Below are 22,029 nucleotides of genomic sequence, written 5' to 3'. Positions count from 1 at the left end.
ATGTGTAGACTTCCATGTACATGTACCATTACCCTTTAAATTTAAGGTGTCCATAGGTCTCACCTCCATCATTTATGGCTTAATCAACTCTTCATCATCATTATTATTATTATTATTTGAATTACTCAATATTATTTTTATATGACTATCAATAAAAATCCTTAGTTTTTTCGTTTGCATTTATCATTGCCAACCAAATTATGTATGCTTATTTTATTTTTCTAGTTTTCCCAAACCTATAGTCCAATTTTTACGTTTGGTTATATATTTTTTGGTTTTATTAATATAATCCTATTAATCGAGTGTTGGAAAATGTACATCAATTTATTTTGAATGAATTAAAATTGTGGAAAAAATGAAATTTGTGTGTAAATTTGTTTTTTTTTCCCAATGATTTTCTTGATCTGCATGGAAAAACAGACAAACTTATGTATTTAAGATGAAGAGTTACAATTCATCACAAGTAATTTGTTTTACCATCGAATAACCAGTTTCAACTAATTGGAACTAACAATAAAGTATGCATAAACCACATAATTATGTGTAGCTTCTAATTTATAATTTTATGGTAATGTTTGAGAGAGCTTCTAGGAAGCACTTATCAAATTTTTCTTAACAAAATTGTAATTTGTATTACCATTGAATAACAATTCAACTATTTGGAACTAACTAATGATAAAGAACGCATAAACCACATAATTATGTTTAGCTTCTGATTATAAGTTTATGGTAGTGTTTGAGAGCTTTTATGAAGCATTTTCTCATTTTTTTCTTAACAAAATTTGAAATTTTATAGCAAACTCTCGACAAAAAATGCTTAATTAAACATTAACAAATTTACCCAAAATATCCTCGTTTTTTCCCCCAAAGGAACGTGAAATAAATTTAATAAATTAGTGATGATGAGTGCAAGCTCATACGAGTGCATAAATTTTATTCCAATTTATTCATGCTATAATAATTTTATCATATGGATATACTCAGCCCTCAAAGGTTTGTGGGCTGGAGCCAACACATACTGGGCTACGTCAAAATTCTTGAGAGTTCAAGGCCCATCAATGCTTATATGGGGGGTTTGATCGGCCCATATATTTTGGTTCGGCTCAGTCGAATATAATACGTGTTTGGCCGGGTTGAATTTGAAATATCTTCGTAAAGTAGACAATTTCATAAAAACGTAACCATCCAAACACGGTGTTAGAGATCCCCAGTAAGTCTCAGTGTTCACCACTCCCTGAAGCTTAGCATTGTCCCCAACGTCTTTCACCTAATTCATCAATGGCTTTATCTTACACCACCTAATAGTTCAATTATTGCCTTGGAATTTTCGCCATTGTTTATGCTCTAGTTTCACCCTAGCACGGCTTCTGCATGTGCTCGTGATTTGGCAGATAAATTTGAGCTCCGGAGCTAGTTTCTAGTTTTTGGAATTCCGGGAGAAAATGGCTGTTGTTGATGAATCCCAGCAGGAATTTAAACCTCAGAAGAAACAATTAGATTCTGAAGATGACAAAAGGTTTGCCCGACCCTTTTCCTACTTCTCGTAAGTTCCGCGGATTCTAACGTCTGAGTTATGTTATGTAGGAAGAAGAAGATTACACCTGGAAGTTTGATGAAAGCTTTGATAAGGCCTGGAAGCGGGGAAAAACATCCTGCGGATGGTGATCAGGTTTGGTTTGTGCCATTCTTTGTCTTTTGATGCGTATTTGATAGTAAACAAATCATTTCTGAGATGGTATATACTATTTTTAGTTGCCGATATTGGGGAATTTGACAATTTCCTAGTATCAGAGTTCTCGGGGAGTTGATTTTTTTTTTCTCTTGAGGTAGAGAAGAAAGAGATCACATAAATAATATTGCGGCCTTGTTCGATATTTTGCAGGCAATATATCATTGCACAGTTCGGACTTTGGATGGGGTGGTTGTCGAGTCAACCCGTGCAGAGATTGGAGGTGAGTTCATGCTACTGCATGTTTTCCCTTTATTTATTTATCTATCACTCACTTACTGTTGGTATTGTAAAATTTTTTGGTGCTTCAAGCTATAGACCTATATGGAATGAAATCACCTTAAAAGTCATGTTTATTGTATTTCAGGCAATGGTATACCAAAGAGGCAGGTGTTGGGTAAAAGTAAGATGATACTGGGATTATTAGAAGGCATTCCAACAATGTTGATTGGTGAAGTTGCAATGGTATGCTCTGGAACTTTTTCTTGTCTATGAAATAAATAGCGATTGTGTCTTTGAATGAGAGTTATGTTGGCATTTATGGCTTGCTGATGTTTCTGGTGAATGAGTTCACTCTTGCGTATTTGTGGGTTTATCCATCTTCGCTTTATTTTAGTTTTTTTTACTGGTCCATATTGATAAAGATGCCTCTCTCATATACATTATAGGTACAAATTTAAATCACGTGAGTCGAAAAGAAATTCATAAAATTTGGGGGGTTTGAACGATTAAAGTGACAAAATTGATGAAACATCAATGAATAATCTACTAATTTTTTACCATACTTGTCAATAGGTTTTATTGGGTGCTTTTCCAGTAAATCCATTTTTCACTTCTTAAAAAACAGGTTTGATATGTGCTTTTGTATTGGTGAAATCTTATCTCGGCAGCTCACATTTTTTTTGGCTGATGTTCACAGGTGTATCCTCAGTTCTTGAGTCCTTAGAAAGCTTGTTTTATTTCCTTTTATTTTCCGTGAGAACAAACATACTGGCAGTAAAAAGTTATTAGTATTTCTTAGGTTGTCAGAGGAAATAGAGAGTAACTCTGAAAGTAATGAAATCCTGTGCATTGGGATTATGGTCATTTGTGCTCTTATAAATGGTGATATGTAAATGTCCTATTTCATTTTGACATCATGCAATCTCTTATGTCAGTTCAAGGTTAAACCCGAGCTGCATTATGGTGAGGAGGATTGTCCAGTTTCAGCTGCCGATGGCTTTCCAAAGGATGCTGAACTTCATTTTGAGATTGAGCTGATTGATTGCTGTAAAGTAAAGGCACGGCTTTTAAATTTCCTCTCATACCAGTGGCTAAAATTCATTCTAAGTTTTATCAAGTGTGGCATCTCACAATTTGTGTTCATGTTAACAAATTTTAAATATTTTTGTACTCTTTCTTTTCAATTCTATATAACCTGTTAAAAATATCTTCTCAGGCGTCTGATTCTCTTGTTGCTTCTTATGAGCCATTTTTCGAAAATGTGAAAGTTCCATCTTATATTTATTGTATATTATGCTATGCTTTTTTTTCCAGGTTATCACCGAAGATTTAGGTGTCATAAAGAAGGTAACGCTTGTAGAAACTTCTTTTTTACTTTATAAAGTTCATTCCTTTGGTTAACTAGATTGAATGTGCTATGGTGAGTACTTTCATCAAACATTTGGCAAAATACCTACGCCTTTTTTGTTACTTTATACTTTCTTTAAGACTTAAAGGCAATATTCTACCCTTGTTGCTCTGCACCTGAGCAGTTTCAATTTGACCGTTCAATTCTTCTATAATAAAATATCAACCACATAAATAAAGAATACAGCTCAAATTTGTAAACATGTAATGCTCTTTTATCGAATTAGTCTTGTGTAAGATTATTGCATTCGATATACGAACTGTTGTTCTGGATATTAATATTAACATAAAGTGATTTATTTCATTTCTTTCAATAGGTAACAGAGGAAGGACAAGGTTGGGAACAACCTAGAGAGCCATATGAAGTTAAAGCTTGGTATGGAATTTCTCTTGCTGTTTCTGTTTGCTTTCTTTTTGTATTCACCTGGAGAATATGGTGGAGGGTTCTAGTTAATGTTCTTTGTGAAGGGTACGTCGCACTTTTATCTTTGTTTTTGCAATTCACGTGACTGAACTTAATCAATATGATACTAGGATTTCTGCCAAGTCAGGAGATGGAAAGTTGATTTTTAGTCAGACCGAAGGAGAACCGCTTTTCTTTACGTTTGGAAAATCTGAGGTACATTCCCTATGCGGTACTTCTAAATGATACTATTTGTTGTAGATTGACAGTATTTGGTCTTCTGTATGCGTTCACTGTATTTTCTCTTTTGTGAAACCTGACTGGTAAATACCTTCTTGTTAAATTGTTTTAGGGCTTTGATCTCAGTGAATTCTATTTTTCATACTCACAAGTTTTTTAAGTTTTTTTCCGAAAGTTTTAGTATATCATGATGTAATTTCCAAATTTTGAGGTAAGAATATGGGTTCAAACTGTCAGTGTTCATTGTTATTTCTTAGCTAGGTTACAAAAGGTCTTGAGATGGGAATCGGAACAATGTCAAGGGGGGAAAAGGCAGTAATATATGTTGACAAGCAGTATATCATTCAAGGCCCTCTGATTCCCTTGGTAGAAGATATCGCAGAAGTCCACTTTGAGGTGGAGTTGGTACACTTTGTGCAGGTAAACACATAATACTTTATGAAATTGTAGTCATCTTCTGGTCTTCAATAATGTGGGTAGAGAGATTATTACTTTGAGATTAGTATGATACCTCAAAAATTTCAAAAAATAATTTGTTTGTTACTGTAGATTCTGCAATAGATCGATATCTTTAAAAAATTTAGCACATTTCCACATCCATTTAACTTTGGTATTAGATTGGGAAAGTTCATAGATCCCTTCCAGTTTTAAGTTCCTCTGAGATGATTGAGTTTGATTTATAGGTGCGGGATGTGCTTGGAGATGGACGCTTAATAAAACGTCGGATTCGTGATGGAAGAGGTGCTGCTTCAAAATTTTCTGAAATTCTATAATTAGAATGGTTCAAGTGCTTCTTTCTTCAATTCCATTAGGGAAGTTAAGTTACTGCAGAAAAGTGCACACAAAGACATCATCCCTAAAGCTTTTCATGCACTTTTAGTCCCTAAAATTCCCACTAACAATTGAGATCATCTAGTGTGGTGTGCCTTTTAGGTTGTTGAATTCATCTGTTTGTTCCATTTATTCTCTTGCTTACATTCTCTGAATGTGCTTTTCAAGCTATTTTGATTGATTACTGGTTTCTCTATAATTAATTGGAATCCGCTTATATCAGGTGAATTTCCTATGGATTGCCCACTTCAAGACAGTCTGCTACATGTTCACTACAAGGGAATGCTTCTAAATGAGGAAAAAACCGTTTTCTATGATACAAGAGTTGATAACAACGGGCATCCTTTGGAATTCAGATCAGGAGAAGGGCTTGTAAGGCACTTTTAAGATCTAGCATCACAACTTGGCCTATTGTGTATATTATATGCCTCTTATCATTCTTTTGAAAGTAATTTTTCTGTGGTCATAAAGAAAGGCCTGATATACTGTCTAAAGCTCTCAATTGCTTCTTTTTTATGGTCTTTGTACTTATGTGGTGACTCATGGTGGGCCTTTGAATGCTAGGTACCGGAAGGGTTTGAAATGTGCACCCGACTGATGTTGCCTGGAGAGATAGCTCTAGTGACATGCCCCCCTGATTATGCTTATGACAAATTTCATAGGTTAACTATTATTGCACCAGTACTGACTTGTTTATATTGTAGTATGCTTGGAAATAGTTTTATTTTCAAGTTCTCATATTAGTTTTTTCCTTTCTTTTATAAATTAACTAGTTTGTTTTAATATTTTTTTCCTTTTTACATTAACAGGCCAGATAAAGTACCTCAGGGATCCTATGTTCAATGGGAGGTTGAGCTTCTTGATTATGAGAAGCAGAAGGTGTGAAATGTAACTTCATCGAAGAAAACTATGAAGTGGACTAAGAGAAAAATCTATTATATTCCATGGGATTGATATTGAAGCAAACTGTATAAATTTTTGAATGGGTTTCTATTTATTTACATGTGTGATATAAGATAAATCAGTTGATATGAACACAAACGTATACACTTGTCAATGTCAATAGATTTTTACGCATCTCACATAATGTTTGCGAAGTGTCAATAATCTCAAGCCTTGGTCCTGGCTTCCCAGTGTTCTGCTGGCAACCAAATAATAATCTCTGATACAGTTCTGTCATGCCATGAGCCAAGGTCAGCCCGAACATGTCTACACAATGGGCTTGTCTAGCTACTGTTGTGTCTCCATCATGGCTATATGAAATGATCGACCTAATTTGTCAATAGACGTACATTGTAATTCCTTATATGCCATATCAAATGTCAATTTTAAAAGGATGTGGGACAAACATATTGCAATAACGAGGGATCATGATGATCCCATGATGTTACAAAGAGAAATTGCAAAACTCTTAGAATTTACTTGGAGAAATAATTTAACTAAAGCTGTGCTGTCATTTTATACTTTTTTGGCCGAAGCTGTCTCCAATTGTTCCCTGTTTGTAATTAAATCTTTGCCACAGGACTGGACTGGAATGAACTTTAGACAAATAATGGACGACGTTGAGAAGATTAAAGGCACGGTAAGTATTACCTGATTACATATCAGAACTGCTTTCTCAAGTCTTCAGGATTTTTATCTGATAGAGAAAGAACGGGAGAAAGTCTTCTGTATATAGCTATTGAATAATTCACCTTTCACCTTGGAATAAAATTTATCCTTCAAGTAATATATCATATTAGGAACCCTAGTTTATGAAGGTACGCTTTAGGAAATGTGTTGTTTCATGAAAAAGGGACTATTTGGGTTGTATTTGAACAGAACTGAAGAACTAAGCATGCATTCAACTGTCAAGCATTTTCTAATCGGCAAAGCTTCTTATATCTAAACAGTCTATAGCAAGCTGATAGATTCACTAAACTGTGCAAACAGAAATTCCATGTAAAATGAGTTTGAGAATTTGTTCACCACAGTTACAAATTTCTGGTTAATTTATTGCCTTTGAGATATCTGTATGTTTGTTAATTGAGTACCTCCTTGGAATCAAATGATTATATATTGGAGCTTTCTGACAGCTGAAATATAGTATTGTTTGGCCTCTGATCTTGTCAGGGTAACAGGCTATTCAAAGAAGGCAAATACGAACTCGCCAAGGCAAAATATGACCATGTATTTTTTCTGTATCTCTTAACTTTTTTCTTTCCTTTTTTTTTGACCTAGTGTCTCTTAACTTGAGTTGATGAAATATGTTGAACATTCTCGAGAAATTTCTTTTCCGTCTATTTGTTCTATACTGATTGTAATTTCTGTACATCTTAACTGAGTTTCATTTGGCACAACCAAAAATTTCCCGTCTCCTCATTCTCCTGGTTACTTCGGTGGTTAGGGTGATGCAATATGAGCATGTACTTTTTTTTGGCTCCTTGCAGTTTTCATTACAGTCTTCCAATTAGCTGAAGTCAATTTGGCATTTTCTAAAGCTTGCAGCTCAAATTTTATTCTCCATTCCACTTAGCAATGGCCATTTTTAGTGTAGCACACACTGAACTCCTATCACTACTTGTCAGGACCCATTATTAGTATCTCAGTACTTCACTATTTTTAGGCTCTCTTACCTAATGCTATTCAGTTTAATTTCCATATTGAGAGTTCGCTACTTTCTATCATCAGCAATTCTATTCCTTCTGTTTGCTCTAAAGGTATCAAGAAAATTGATTTGGCAAGCTGTACTGTTTGTGAGACTCCTTGTCACATCTCAACCCCCTTGTTATAACTTATACCCATCATTTTACGAGTTTTTTTTTGTTTCTGGATATGCATGTTGTATTTCCTTTTTCCTTTTTCGTAAATATCAGGCCATTACTTTACAGGTGCTTCGGGAGTTTAATCACGTAAATCCTCAAGATGATGACGAGGGGAAAGAATTTTCTGAGACAAGGGTATGTATTAGGATTTCCGACTAATTAATTTGTTCTCCATGGCATTTTTTCAAATTAAAATTTGTAAAGATTGTATCTAGTTTCACAAAGTTAATTGTTTATTTAGATGTATTGGCTCCTTGGTGATCTACTTTCTTATTTAATATTTCTTGAAGAATTTGTTGAATCTCAATGTGGCTGCATGCTATCTGAAAATGGGTGAATCTAGGAAGTCTCTGGAAGTATGCAATAAGGTAATATTACAAACTTTATGCTTGAATTCCTTCTTCAATTTATTTTGTGGGAAAGATGTACGTGCCTATGCTGCAGGCTAAGAATAAGACTTATTCTAGATTGGCATTATCACATCGTCATCATTGTCCAAAAGTTAAGATTCTCAAGAATAAGGTTTCTAATGTTTTTGCATCATCATGTGCATCCATGTCATGTATACTAAATAGATTGTTGAATTAGCTAGTTTTCATGTTGATTGTTTTACAATTGTTTTGGATGATTGAATGAGATTCCAGAAATGTTTTTCTCCATGCATGTGTTAAAAGCAAATTAACTTAGCTTTCATATCTTTTCTAGTTTGCGTTATGTAGGAAATAAATGTGACTATTATCTGTGGTGATGTTGCTGATCACGTATATTCTCTTCATATATTTTCTTTTTCAAGACTATTTCATCCCATAAGAACGACCCTTTGAAAATTAGTTGCTCCACTTTTGAAAAGTACCACAGATCTTGATCTGCATTTCAACCATGTAAGGTTTTAGATGCAAATCCTGTTCATGTCAAAGCTCTTTACCGCCGAGGAATGGCATACATGTCAGCTGGAGATTTTGAGGAAGCTAGAGCTGATTTCAATAAGGTAACACTGCTGCAATATGATTCATTCTCAACTTGGTCAAATTTTACCCTTATTTTAGTTGAAGCTCTTTTCTAAACGACATTTCACGACGCTTGTAGATGATGACCATCGATAAATCATCAGAATCAACTGTGAAGGCCGCCCTTCTCAAGCTCAACAAAGAGGAGCAGGTTGGCCACGAGAATAACTTCTAATTCCATGTGAGAGCGTTCCCGCTTAACTAATTTCTATCCCTATTTGAGCAGGAAGTTCACATAAGGGCTCGTAGACAATTCAAGGGATTGTTTGACAAGAAACCTGGCGTGATTTCTGAGGCAGGTGACATTGATACAGAACAAATTTCTGGCGAAATGCCTGAGATCAATAATCGGGATGATTTAGATGGTGATAGGGAGCATCTTCTTCAGGCCAATGCTCCTCCACCCCGTACGAACTTGTGGTCCAGATTGTGGCCTACCAGCAGAAGGCTTTTTACAGCTCTTGGATTGGATCGATGCACCATTTTGTGAGTTGGTTTCTTGATCTATGTTCTTTTTGTATGCGCACACTCAGTTGACTGAACCTCGTACAGATTTTTTTGTGGGAATTTTCCCCCCGTGTTTTCACTATATATGTAGTTCCTCTGTTGAGTGTAATCCTTAATTTTGTGATAAATTGCGACGAATTATTTAGCAAGAATGAGGTAGATAAATCCACCCACAAACATTTCTTGTAAAGTATATATCAAGCGTCGATGAGACGCCGATGCATTAGAAGTTTGGAATAAATGAGCATAGTAGAATAAAAACAAAAGGTGAAGATTATTAAAGTGGGGATTTGTTATTTCATATACGATATTCGTGCCATATATTTAATTGCTTTTGGTCCACATTTCTTTGTAGGCAGAGTGATTGTATATTTTCTAGGGAAATTTTCGCACAAAAAAAAATCGTTGCAGTTCTGCTTTTTCCTCCTAAATGTAGTCACAATTTTTCGTTCTGGTGATTTTATATATAATTACCCTAAAATTCATTTTAAATTCAGTGGGATAATTCCTAATTTAGTCTTTTATTTTTTTTATGTGGTTCCGATTTCGTCCATTATTTTTCAATTGACCCGATTTAATCTTCTAATTTTCGAACGATTTCCAAAATCGATCATTCCGTTTAATTAGCTGTTAAAATAAACGGGATGAAAATATATAACTTGTTTCGTCCATCTCTTTCATTTTCTATTGAACTCTTTGATCGAATCCTTCCCGATCCTCACAAGTTTGAATTAGTAATTATTTTAAGCGGTATTTTAGTTTATTTTATTCAGTTGTAATCTTTTAAATTTATTATCTTTTTTATTCTTCCCGATCCTCACAAGTTTGAATTAGTAATTATTTTAAGCGGTATTTTAGTTTATTTTATTCAGTTGTAATCTTTTAAATTTATTATCTTTTTTATTTTATTTATTGTTTTTTGTTATTTTGTGTGTTTTTATATTTCAAGTAAGTTTTACATTTTAATTATTTTTATTTTAAATTTATTATATTTATGTGCAATTTTATTATGTTTAAAGAAAAAATATTAAATATAATAAAATAATAATATTCCAACATCATCACTATAACATTATCATTATAACATCATGACATCATTGTAGAAACGTACAATGAATTTATCAATTCTGACATCATCATGCGATCAATTTATCAATATCGTCACGCCAACTTCCTCACATTGTTGAACATGTTCTTAAGTATGTATTTGAAATGATGAATTTGACGTTAGATATTTCAAATCCACACAATAAATAAATTGGTTTGTTTGGTAAATATATGTCAATGGATTTCAAAGTCCAACTAGTTATTTTTTTAGTAATTGAGAGGAATTTCAAATTCGCATCAGTATAAAATAATTTCAAATTACTCGTTCATTTCAAATCTAATTCTTCTCATCCAAACAAAACAAGATTTATGTTTGGATCAATGTACTTGAGATGATGAATTTTAAATACATTGAAATGAAAATCCACACATGGAAGTGAAAACTAAAATACTAATGTTTGAGATAGTTTCTAAGAAGGAGTTTTCAAAAAAAATTTTAAAATAAAAATTTCAAAATTTGTGAAGTAAAAAAATTAAAAGTGTTTCCTAAAAATAATCACAAACATTATCTCATAACTCTCCAAAAACAATAGATAAATAAATGAATATGGGATTAATCAAAAACTTACGTGTCCAATCAAATTCTTCAATAATTGGCGATCAAAAGTCGAAAAGCCACCTCCATCAAGTACAAATATTCTCTCGTGCTTTTCAAGATGTTGAATTTTTGCTAAATCTTGTCTAGGTAGTACTGGAATAATGAAACTTGGTACTTTTGTTTGTTTCTTGGCTGACTGTTAACAATTCATTAATAATGAAACAAGGTACCAGATTTTAAGCGACTAATCAATCCCGATATAGACACCATTAATAACATATACATATATATATATATATATATATATATATATAAAACGCGAGAATTCACGATCGTTATCCGCGCACTGGATAAATCTCGAATTAATATAATAACATAATCCAAACTATGCTAAATGATCAACTGCATTTAGCAAATCATGTGCAACAAACTCGTCCGATAAACTCACTATGAACACAATAACCAAAAAAATAAAGCTAGAGGCGTGACATTTTACTTTTTTGAAATTAAAGAAAAAAAATATAAAAGAAAAAAAAGAATTAGTAAAGTGAATGTGAACAAAGAATTCCAAAGTTTCCCCGTTACAAACAAAAAGGTCCTGTACCCAACGGATGAGGCTCAAATCACGATGGGCCCATTTGCAACTTAATATGGGCCCAGTGGCCCACTTAAAGTTGCAGGAAAAAATACACATGGGAATCCTGATTGATTTTGACCGCACATCTGTTGTCACCTTTATTTTTAACCGTCCGATTCGCCGTTTAGCATTCTCACTCACTCTCGCTATTCGCGGCAATTTGTTTTGGCTTGGCTCGCTCTGTGTGAGAGAGATTTTTGTCCATGCAGATTGCTTTTTGTTTCTTCTCCGGCTCGTAGAATACGCTGCGTGCAGTTCGTAGGAGATTTCTTGCTTTAGGGACTTCTCTCCGTAATTCCTTACTTTGCGTTCAGTGTAAGTTCATTTGCTTGTTCTGATTTGTTTTCATCTTTTTGTGTTTTGTGCCGTTCAAGTTCTTAGCTTATTGGGTATGTTGCATATGGATGGGGGGTCGGAATTTTCCTTGTGGAACCTGTAAATTGGCGCCGGCATTTTATTTTCTTGGATTTATATTGGGTGTTTTCGCCGGTGATTCGGCTTTAGTTTGCTCGGATCTGTGCTTTCAGTGTACTTTTCTTGGGAACCGTGATTTGGAAATTCCTGTAAAATACTTGGGGGATTTTTAATGGTTGTTGGGAACCTTTTTTTGGCTGACGACTGATGGATCTTGCCCGAGTGGTCTATTTGATTGTTCGATTTGGAAGTTGGAATTTTTCTGGACTTCTTGGGGGACGATGGTTCTGAACTTTAACACAAGTCTTGTTCTTTATGTTAGCGTTGTGTCAATTATCGGTGAGAATAAATTTTGACCTGAAATACATAATGTGGAACTCGAAATCTGCAGCCTTTGATGCGGATGCCATGTTTAGCCTCTCTGGTCTTAACATCTGAGAGGCTCTTGTGGCGTTTGATTTGTTTCATATGGATACTCTTTGTTTGCTAAGAAAAGTACATCTGTTATCTATAATTTTCTTGCTTTTCATATTCCAAATCACTCAAGTGAAAATAATGTCTTTACGCTATCAATGTCTATATTTTATACTGCCATTAATGAATATCTTTTCTATGGAAAAGAATTATGTAGACACGTGATATACTCAAAATTATGACCCTGCAAAAGGCTGGACACCTTTGTATTAGCCCGAGTATTCTACCGATTGGGTTGTCGGGCTGGCTGTACATCATAGTAAAACCACCTTAGTAGCTAGTTTAAATTGTATGGTTGCAACTACCAATGCCTTGACAGCCGAAGCTTAAGCATTATCATTCTTTTCGTGTTGCTGTTGTTACCACTGAGTTTTATTACCTTTGCATTCTATATTACTCCTGCTTTCATGATGCTTGCAGTTGATGTATATTATACATGTCCATTATTATTATTCCATTGCCTACTTCAATTATTTGTTTCCAGCATGCAGGCTTTGGTTACAAACAGATATATTTGCCACATAATTTGAATATTAGACTTCCAAAAGTGAGTGAATCTACACAAATCCCGCGGTGGAATTTTATATGATTGACCTCAGGAAATCTATAACCTTGTATCTTAAAAAGTGAATAATTTCTCATTGATGCTTTGTATTATTTAATTGACTTAGTTTTTATTATCAGGTGCAGGAGGACATACACCAACGGGTACTGATAGGATAACAAGTTTCCAAAAGGACGTGATTGTAGTTTCTGACGGGTGAGCTATGAGTATACGAGTGATGATGTGATACAATGCTATCCACTGTATAACTTAGTCCTCAAAGGGTAGAAGAAACTCTAATTGGGTAAAACATGAGTGAAGAAGTTTAATGAGAGAAAAAACTTCGAACGAGGCTAAAAACAAGATTCCATGTCCAAAACAGGAAAAGGGTCATGGTTTCTAGACCAGCAGAAAGTTGAGAGTCCCATCGTTCAGCCATTACTCGATCCAAATTGTGAATTTAGACAGAATGCAAGTACTGAGCGTGCCAAAATCAGACCATTGGAGAATAACCGAAAGTTGTTCCATGGGAGTAAGGTGTGCAATGATGATGAGCTAGTTAGGCACATGTCAAATTTACCTGGTTTTCTCCAGAAAGTTAAGAAAGAAAAAAGCGTTCAAGAAAAGGCATTAAATTTTGGAGTTCTTGATTGGAAGCAATTGGAAAAATGGAAGTACAACGAACATATGCCTGCAAAATGTCACCCTAAAGCATCTTCATCTAGCAGAGGTAATGTTTGTATGGCAACTGGACCTCCTAAAATGGGTCCCTATCTGACAAAGCAATACTCCTCAAATGGTTTGAATCCCAGTGTTGTATCTATGGGAAAGCATCCCATCCCATATTCTCGTTTTGGTTCTCCTCATAAAAAACCGCCTACAGCACACATTTCATCCTCTAGTTCAACAAAAAAAGTAAGAAATGAAACTCACCGGAGAAAAGAAAATTTCCGTGAGGGTGGAAAAAGTGAAATGTGTGATCAAGAAAATCAGGCTGTCCAGAGTGGCAGAGTTGATAGGCGTCAAAATTGTCATCAGAGAGGTGAGAACAACCATAGAAGTTGTTCTGAAACAACTGTGAAAAACTGCCCAAGGAAGGATACAAAGAAAAAAATTGCACCAGAAAAGAGAGCTCTGTCCGTAGAGCTGGAACACAATTTGTCACTCCCTAAAAATGACATGGACAACGCTGGGGTTAAAAACAGTGAAATGAGCTTAATTGGAGTGGACTTTAATCCTCAGTATACCCATTTAGAACCTCTTCTGCACAATGTGCTCTTAATGCCTGAACATCCTCAGATGAAGAGTTGCCTGATGAGTTCTCAATTTACAGAATCTGGTGCAAAAGAGAAGAGGGTCTCCGATTTATCTTCGGCCCAGGAGTTTGAAGGGCTCTCAGTTGAATTTCCAATCTCCTGCCCCCTTCCCGTCGATGCAGATGTTCAGGCCGAGTCTTCCATAGAGCCACAGAAATTGGTAACTTCTCCGGCCAATGAAGTAGATATTTACAAAGGTTCATGCCCTGAGCTGAATCCTGTTGCCTCAGTTCCATCTGAAGGTCGGCGCAAGATCACACATGAAAAAAGTACTGGGTCTACATTTTCAGTTAAAGCTCCAAAGAGATCTGAAACTGACATGGCAGAGCAGCCCACCATGAAAGGGAGACAACCGTTCCCTACTCGTTGGTTCAATTTTGGTTTTGGAAAGATGAACAGGAGTTCTAGTTTTAAGGAAATATCCACGGTTCCACAATTGAGTTCTACATATACTGCTGTCATATCTGACCCAGTAACAGAGAGTTATTCTGGTATGAACAAATTTGATCGAGAAAAGGCAACTGCTAGTAACAAGGGTAGGTCAAGCCCTTTGAGGAGGTTGCTAAACCCATTGATAAAGTATAAAGGATCTCAATCTACCAAGATTGTTCAGCCACCTAATGGACCCTTTTATCCCATGACTTCTGGAACTCTGGAAACCATGGAACCATCTCAAGGTAGAGAGCCTGATGGGGTAGCTGGTCAGGGTCTTCTGCAGCTCACATTGAAGAATGGGCTTCCTTTCTTTAAACTTGTGGTTGAAAATAGCAGCAGCCACATGCTAGCAGCTGTTGTGAAGCGGCTACCAACAAACGACAAAAACAATCACTGCATGATATATGCATTCTACTCTGTTCATGAGACGAGGAAAAAGAGCATGACCTGGACTCAGGGATCGAAAAATAAAAGCTGTGGCCTTGACTATAATATTGTAGGCCAGATGAAAATTTCAAGCTTTTATGTTCCAAAATTACATGCTAAGGATTCTAGTCATTGGGTCATTAGAGAATGTATCTTGTATGGTGTTGATCGAGAGCAGGAGAACAAACAAGCACCTGGACTTTTATCTGACATGGAGATTGCAGCTGTTGTTTTGAAAAGCTCTGGTCAAAATCTTAATGATGGAAACTTAAATGATGACCAAAAACCATACCAAGAAGGGGGGCTTCCACATTGTGTATTGGGAGCTACATTTGACGTGGGAGAAGATGAAAACTCTATCAACCTAGCAGTAATCCTTCCTGGCGGTGCCCATGGTAACCCAAGTAAAGGTGCACCTTCATCATTAATTAGCCGGTGGAAACATGGTGGATCATGTGATTGTGAAGGGTGGGATGTTGGTTGCAAGATACGGGTTCTTACTGACAAGGACAAAAATGGCATGATCAGTAAAGAATCAATGTCTAGCTGTGCCATTGGTCGTGTTAATCTTTTTGTCCAGGTAATGTTTAATGGTTCATGTTGCTTATAACCTCTTGTACTTTGAATCTTTATCCATAATTATCGGGATCTATGCAATTACAGGGTGGTGAAAGAAAGAGCAAGCCTGTTCTCAACTTGGACTCATTTGACAACGGATTTTACTCACTTGGTTTGGATCCATCAATTCCCTTCTTGGAGGCATTTGCAACATGTGTAGCATTTATAACGAGTCATAAATTTTCTGAAATTTTAGATAATAATAGCCAGGAAAAAGTTATGGAGGCCGATATTGGAAAGAATAAGTTGAAAACTTCGACCACATTCCAAGGGCAAATCCCGGCAAAATATGTCTCATGTCCACCGTCTTCACCAGTCGGAAGGATTTGAATGCAGAAGCACGCTCCAGATACTTGTGTTATGAGCATCTGTCAACCATGTCAATCTCTCAAAGAGAGCATAAATTCGCTGGAACTGAGACGAACGGGTACCGGTTTATATTTTGATATTAACATAATAACAAATTGTAGGGAATCTAACATAGGAGAACTCGTACAAGGTTTTCCTCCTATCTTGAATCATGTTCTTTATTTGTCAAGATTCCTGATTCCTTTAGCATGCTACTCTATGTATTCCAAAGTCATGCGACTCAATGTATTTAAAGGACAAAACTTGTCTCTCTTGATCAAAATAATTATGGGTTTCTTGTATTGTAGAGAATTAAACATGGTTTATTCTGTAGATTGACAGCATATTGTGTGCAATATTGCAACAATAAAGATTAGGTGGTGTTTTTGTAAGAACTATGCTTGTCCAGTGCGTACTTTACAATAAAGGGTAATATTCCCAAACTTGGCAATAATGACCTCTGTTTTATGAGTTCATTTCCAATTTTAAGAATGTCATTTTCTTTTTCAAAATCATTGAAATATTTGTCATCACTTTGTAAAAGGTAAATTGAGACTCAGGATCTGTGGACCACATGGTGGTGGCATTGAGAAAAAAAGCCTGTGCCCCAAGTCCAATGCATGAAAGGGTGTGATGACAATTGACAAATGATAGTTGCAATCATGAATGGACCACCTCAAGATTTTTCAGTTATCATCTATTGTTTCTAGGACAAGAGTTTAGAGTTATTTATTGTATATAAATATATTTAGAAAATTTATTGTGTCACCATTTCTCCCAAATAATTGGCTTCAACCACATGACATTTTTATCATAAAAATATATATAGCTGGCAACAAGATAAGTTGTATAATTGAAATCTCTTAAAATCTTGATTTTGTACTCACCAATCACCATGAGTCATAATACATGCTTGCTGATGATACAAATACGTTGTGATGAACTGGACTTTCCAAAAACAAGAGGACCCAATTTTGATAACAATGTGTCCGGCCTGCCCTTTGAAATCCTCATTAGATTTCCTCTATGTGCTTCCAAACGGTATTATATTATACCTTTCTACCAACAAAAATATAAAAAAAATAACGAAATTTTTTAATATATATTTAGGATTATTTTTTTTCTCATAAAATATGTTTTGTATTCGCTGGTGATATTTAACTATACCTTATGTTTATTCACACTATTTATTATTTATATATAGCGGCATGCAAATAACATAAAAGAATAATAGAGTGCAATGTGAGTATCTTTGCACTCATTGAATAAGAGATTCATTAGATTTCAATGATTTTTTTTGGGTTAAAAAAATTAATATTTGTTATATTATTTCCAAAACTTATTTATTTTCATTGTATATAAACTATAAAGATTGTTTTTTTTTTTTTTAAAAAAGATATAATGATTTCAAACCAATACTAAATAAAAATAATAATAATAATAATAAGAATAATAAGAATAATAATAGAAAAAAAAAAGATAAGAAAAAGGTAACTCTTCCTTCCCCGTAGGCGGGGCCCTCCCATGCTCTCCATTTTCAACTGTCCCTCCGTGTTCAACTCCCGTTTAAATAGACGTTGGATAGAAATCCTAAACCAACCCGCTTTTTTGCAAATTTTAATGTGAAATGAAAGCAAAGTGTTGAGAAATTTTAGAGAGATAATAACGGAAATAGAACGGCCCGCTTGATTTTACCTTTTCTGGAGTTGGAAGATTTTAATCTTGATCGTCCTCTTTAATTTCGAATATTTTGGCGTTCATTATCTTTAAAGACTGTTGATTTGGCAACTGGGCTTTTAGTTTCTCGGATCTTGGAGCCGGAATTTCGTTAGTTTCTTGGTGGGTTCTTGATGTAAGTTATATCGTGAATTTCGAGGAGTGCTTTCTCTTCTGGCTACGAGGATGATGGGTGTTGATTAATATGGCAGTCTGGTTATTGGCTGTAAAATTCATACGATGTCGTTTTACATTGGTCGGGAGGCTTCAAAGGTTCACCATTTTCCCACACTTCCTGTACCTATCTTTATGGCTTTTCTTTTCTCGTTCAAAAAAATTTGTTCTTGTTTCTTTCTTTTCTAGCCCTGCTGTTTTTGTTGGACTACTTTTCTTGATGTGTTTTTGTTCTTTCTTTTCCCCTTTTTATTTCCTGCTTTGTTTCTTGGTGACGAGAAGTTCTGGAAAAGATTTTGCGCGGAGACAACAACAGAAATCAACCTTCTTGTAGAAAATTGGAAGTATATTTTAGGGGGTCTCATCTGTCAGGTTCGTCTTTACATATATCTAGACATCCATTGGTTGATCAATCACTTCTTGCTTGCCGTATCTGGTGTTAATGTCACTATGTCAGAGCAATTTCTTGGTTCAGTAACACATGGAATCTAAAAATTAAATGCAAAAAACTGGGAAAAAAATCCCATGTACGAGCAATTGTCCCTATTCTCACTACTTGGTTGGCTTGTTTTTGGTTTAAACTTTTTTGGTCATTGGTTGCATTTTACACAATCACTTCTTGTTTTAAATATTTTTTGAAGTTGCAACTTATGAGACTGGCTTTTTACTGTATTAAAGAAAAAAATGAAGCTTTCACGCTGGTTTCATATTTTTCCTCGGCTTGATGTTGAATCTGTTGATGGATAAATCGTTTTTGGTGGCAACTGATTTGCTGAATAGTTCGAAAGATTAAGGAACTTGGTTTCGTAAAATTGCTGGGAAAAATGAAGGTCATTTAGTTTTCTGTGGTATTTTGATTGGTGGAGCTAATTTATGCTTTGCTTTGGCATTCCAGTTCGTTGAATGAACGGGCATTGCATCTTGATGGCAATTGTGATTTGGAAGGTGTAAATTAAGTTAAATAGTTGGCATAAAGAAAAACCTATCTGTCCCTTAATGTAATGGTTAATTATTTATTTCTGCACCTAAGTAGAGTGTGGTTTATAAAGTAAGTACTCGGGGCTGACGGTGCAAGAAAAATGGATTTCTGCTAATTGTTGACACACGTGGGATCTGTCTGGTCTAAATATCTCCGCTTTTCCAAGAACTTGTACTTTGCGGCATACTTTTTCATGGAATGGGGATAGATATTTGGGAATGAATTCTTGAAGGAACTTATTGTGGTTGGTGTTTCAAATGTTTCTATTTTTTTGGAAAGATTGTATTATTTTCCAACGTGTTCATTTCTTTGACTGATTTGATTAAAGTTCAGATGAATGTTGTGATTGCCTTGGTCCACATCTTGCTTATTTTCATTGAATTTCATGCATCCTTGATTTGTGTCACTAATATCGATATTACCTTTCAATAGTACATTCATGGATTGGCTGCTCGAGGAGTTCATTATTTCCATCGTCCAGGACCAATGCTTCAGGACGTTGGCTTCTTCCTTCTTCCGGTTTGTTCCAATAATTTCTCATTATTTCATTCCTTAAGTCACAAGTGAGCTGCCTGCTCACATTTGGAAATTTTTCTTATGTTATAAATTTGAACTTGAGCTGTAGGAACTTGGGCAAGACAGAGCTTATATGAGTGAAACTGTATTTACCTTCATTTTTCTATCTTTTGTCTTGGTAAGCTTTCACTCTATTCCTTTGTTCTTTTGAAATTATCTATCGAGAGGGTTGAAAATGCTTTAATGTTTATTGTGGCCATGCATGCAGTGGACTTTCCATCCATTCATTTTGAAGAGCAAGAAGATTTACACGGTCCTGATATGGTGCAGGGTGTTAGCATTTTTAGTTGTAAGTCTATGTCGACCTGCCTTTTTTATTTACTCTCTTCGTAGAAACCTCTGGTAAAAGGCCCATACGTTACCCAGCAGATAAAGTACATAACATAGTCCAGGGATCGACGACTTACCCATTCAGTAACTTTGGCACCGGACTTTCCAAAAATGGGTACTATGAGGTCGAAATTCAATAATAGGTCTGCCAAGATTCCATCCTTCCTTCTTTCTGGTCCTATCCAAAAGAGAATCCAACACTTCTTGGTCGTGAATATTTGTACTGGTTGTTCGCTGTTCAAGAATTCTTGTTTGGGCAGTTCATACTACATAGTGTTTTGATATTTCAATTATTCCGTATTTCAATTATTGTTCCATTGGAAAAATATTGACTATGATAATTTGAGGATTAATTTCTGCTTTCTACTTGCTGCAGGCATGTCAAATTCTTCGAATCATTACTTTTTATTCTACTCAACTGCCTGGCCCAAACTATCATTGTCGTGAGGTACAAGTGGTGGCATGACGGCCCTTAAATTCTAAGATTTCTGGTATCTATTTGATTCTAAGTTAGCTTTAATCCTGATATTGGAAATTTTGTACTAAATGATGCAGGGATCGAAACTTGCCAGGCTGCCTCGTCCTGACAACATTTTAGAAGTTCTGTTATTAGGTTACAAATGATCAACAGTTTCTTGATCTGCTCTTCTACTTGCATTTTTTTATACTTGTCGGTTCTTAGCTTTTATGGGTTTGCAGTTCCTCGTGGAGTGCTTTATGGCTGCGGCGATCTGATATTTTCGTCTCACATGATATTCTCTCTTGTCTTTGTACGAACATACCATAAGTATGGCACTCGGAGGTAATAATACCATGGGTTATCCATGTCATATAAATTTTAAGATACTCAACGTATGTGATACAGACACGAGGTCTAATCACAAGTCCATCCATCCACAGTTTCTTAAGTTGTGACATATATCTTGGAATCTTGTATCAGGATCGTGAAACAATTTGCATGGCTAACTGTTGTGGTTCAGAGTATGTTGATAATTGCATCACGTAAACACTACACAGTCGATATCGTCGTGGCATGGTAACCTCTAGTATTGTCAATGTGACTATGTTTCCTTTACAGTCAGAGCTGGTGGATTTTAACAACGATCTATAGTTGATTTACACACACTTGAATTTGTTGCAGGTACACTGTGAATTTGATTGTGTTCTTTCTTGACAAAAAATTGGCAGGTTTGTTTTCATATGTTTTTTATATGCTTCTCTCCTTGTTGTGCAGGATGTTTGAATTTCAAGCTCAGTTTTTATTCAATTTGTGCAGAGTTGCCCGATCGCTCTAATGGAGGAACATCGTTGTTGCTTCCCTTAACCAAGGACAAGGAAGAAACTCACAAGCTCATGAATGGAAATTATGGAGATGCTGCTGACTGGGTTGTAACATAAAACTCGGGTTTCATCCATACATTTCACCAAGCGATCATCTTTAAAGCTGATTAATTTTTGTTGTTCAGAAGCCAAGAACTCAGATGAACGGCAAGATTATGGAAGGAGGACATGTGGAAACAGTAATTAACAGCGCATAGACGACAGAAAGACGGGTCGATGCGATTGCTTGGAACTGATAACTGGATTTCCAGCCACTCGGCGTGACTGGTAAACTTTAACTGTAATTTAGAGTGTAGACTGTAGAATATGTTCAGGGTTAATAGGCTCTAAGTTTTGTATTGGAAAATTTCATATTCAGTCAATTTTTTCTTTCAAAAACTTATTCATAATCAATCCAATGAAATTGCACCAAAATTGATTTAAGATTTCAAGAAAATGATATATTAGCAGAATTTTTTTTATGAAATGGATGTGAGAAATTCTGTTGTATCTTTAGGCTACAAAACATTGTGGCAGATACTGCTGTTTCAATGCTTTTGTCCATGCATACCAATAAAAAATTATTTAAAAAAAATTTTGGTTGTGTTTTTTGTGGTTGGGCTACTTGGGAATCAAGGAACCTTGTCTTTTGATAGGCCATTTGTTTTTTTATTTCATGATTGAACATTGAATTTAGCATATCACATGCCATGCTTCACGAAAGGTAGGCATTATGCACCAATTGGGCTGGTGCTGGTCCATGTGAACTTTTTTTTATGTGACCCGGAAATTTAACTATTTAATCTTAAAATTACACGATATCGTACTATACTACTATTTAACTAAAAATATGGTTAACGTTAAAATAATCTCCCCTCATCATATATAATAATTAATTTTGGTGAAACATAATTGAACGTTATAATT

General features: G+C 35.3%; 3 protein-coding genes across 6 annotated transcripts; all 3 read left to right on the top strand.

Annotated features, from left to right (window-relative positions):
• The first annotated feature begins 1,195 nt into the window (after positions 1 to 1,195).
• Positions 1,196 to 9,448, top strand: LOC140879394 (peptidyl-prolyl cis-trans isomerase PASTICCINO1). 2 transcript variants are annotated; one of them, XR_012149408.1, is made up of 20 exons: positions 1,196 to 1,516; positions 1,585 to 1,669; positions 1,883 to 1,952; positions 2,097 to 2,194; positions 2,887 to 3,009; positions 3,266 to 3,298; positions 3,676 to 3,734; positions 3,893 to 3,977; positions 4,263 to 4,421; positions 4,685 to 4,742; positions 5,056 to 5,204; positions 5,397 to 5,494; positions 5,642 to 5,711; positions 6,355 to 6,414; positions 6,945 to 7,001; positions 7,703 to 7,771; positions 7,927 to 8,004; positions 8,530 to 8,624; positions 8,723 to 8,794; positions 8,870 to 8,936. XR_012149408.1 is itself a non-coding variant. In XM_073283086.1 (20 exons), exons 1-20 carry the CDS (start codon positions 1,443 to 1,445, stop codon positions 9,131 to 9,133), a joined length of 1,863 nt encoding a protein of 620 aa, XP_073139187.1. In that variant the 5' UTR covers positions 1,197 to 1,442; the 3' UTR covers positions 9,134 to 9,448. The 2 variants fall into 2 exon arrangements, 1 of the variants encoding a protein (XP_073139187.1); XM_073283086.1 differs by having other exon boundaries at positions 1,197 to 1,516; positions 8,523 to 8,624; positions 8,870 to 9,448.
• A 2,116-nt stretch (positions 9,449 to 11,564) lies between these two features.
• Positions 11,565 to 16,682, top strand: LOC140882663 (uncharacterized). Of its 3 annotated transcripts, none has more exons than XM_073288796.1 (4): positions 11,565 to 11,747; positions 13,005 to 15,621; positions 15,705 to 16,086; positions 16,552 to 16,682. In XM_073288796.1, the coding sequence occupies exons 2-3, from the start codon at positions 13,234 to 13,236 to the stop codon at positions 15,987 to 15,989; spliced, it is 2,673 nt and encodes an 890-aa protein (XP_073144897.1). In that variant the 5' UTR covers positions 11,565 to 11,747; positions 13,005 to 13,233; the 3' UTR covers positions 15,990 to 16,086; positions 16,552 to 16,682. The 3 variants fall into 3 exon arrangements, with proteins under 3 accessions (XP_073144897.1, XP_073144899.1, XP_073144896.1); XM_073288798.1 differs by having other exon boundaries at positions 13,011 to 15,621; positions 15,705 to 16,436; positions 16,552 to 16,644; XM_073288795.1 differs by having other exon boundaries at positions 15,705 to 16,436; positions 16,552 to 16,644.
• Positions 16,683 to 17,574: 892 nt separating this feature from the next.
• Positions 17,575 to 21,584, top strand: LOC140881562 (phosphatidylinositol:ceramide inositolphosphotransferase 1). Its single transcript, XM_073286970.1, has 12 exons — positions 17,575 to 17,996; positions 18,180 to 18,269; positions 19,309 to 19,395; positions 19,502 to 19,570; positions 19,661 to 19,741; positions 20,159 to 20,230; positions 20,338 to 20,395; positions 20,482 to 20,584; positions 20,723 to 20,818; positions 20,924 to 20,970; positions 21,059 to 21,168; positions 21,249 to 21,584. Exons 1-12 carry the CDS (start codon positions 17,964 to 17,966, stop codon positions 21,318 to 21,320), a joined length of 918 nt encoding a protein of 305 aa, XP_073143071.1. The 5' UTR covers positions 17,575 to 17,963; the 3' UTR covers positions 21,321 to 21,584.
• Positions 21,585 to 22,029: the final 445 nt, after the last annotated feature.

This window comes from Henckelia pumila, chromosome 2 (genome assembly GCF_033568475.1).
Source record: "Henckelia pumila isolate YLH828 chromosome 2, ASM3356847v2, whole genome shotgun sequence".
Taxonomy (NCBI): Eukaryota; Viridiplantae; Streptophyta; class Magnoliopsida; order Lamiales; family Gesneriaceae; genus Henckelia; species Henckelia pumila.
This window is presented reverse-complemented; position numbering and strand designations above follow the sequence as displayed.

Coding starts and splice junctions, on each gene's coding strand:
- LOC140879394 (XM_073283086.1), top strand. CDS start 1,443: ATGGCTGTTGTTGATGAATCCCAGCAGGAATTTAAACCTCAGAAGAAA. Junction 3,299..3,675: donor ATTTAGGTGTCATAAAGAAG/GTAACGCTTGTA, acceptor TTCTTTCAATAG/GTAACAGAGGAAGGACAAGG. Junction 3,978..4,262: donor TTACGTTTGGAAAATCTGAG/GTACATTCCCTA, acceptor TTTCTTAGCTAG/GTTACAAAAGGTCTTGAGAT.
- LOC140882663 (XM_073288796.1), top strand. CDS start 13,234: ATGTCCAAAACAGGAAAAGGGTCATGGTTTCTAGACCAGCAGAAAGTT. Junction 15,622..15,704: donor GTGTTAATCTTTTTGTCCAG/GTAATGTTTAAT, acceptor ATGCAATTACAG/GGTGGTGAAAGAAAGAGCAA.
- LOC140881562 (XM_073286970.1), top strand. CDS start 17,964: ATGTCGTTTTACATTGGTCGGGAGGCTTCAAAG. Junction 20,585..20,722: donor CATAAGTATGGCACTCGGAG/GTAATAATACCA, acceptor ATCTTGTATCAG/GATCGTGAAACAATTTGCAT. Junction 20,819..20,923: donor GTCGATATCGTCGTGGCATG/GTAACCTCTAGT, acceptor AATTTGTTGCAG/GTACACTGTGAATTTGATTG.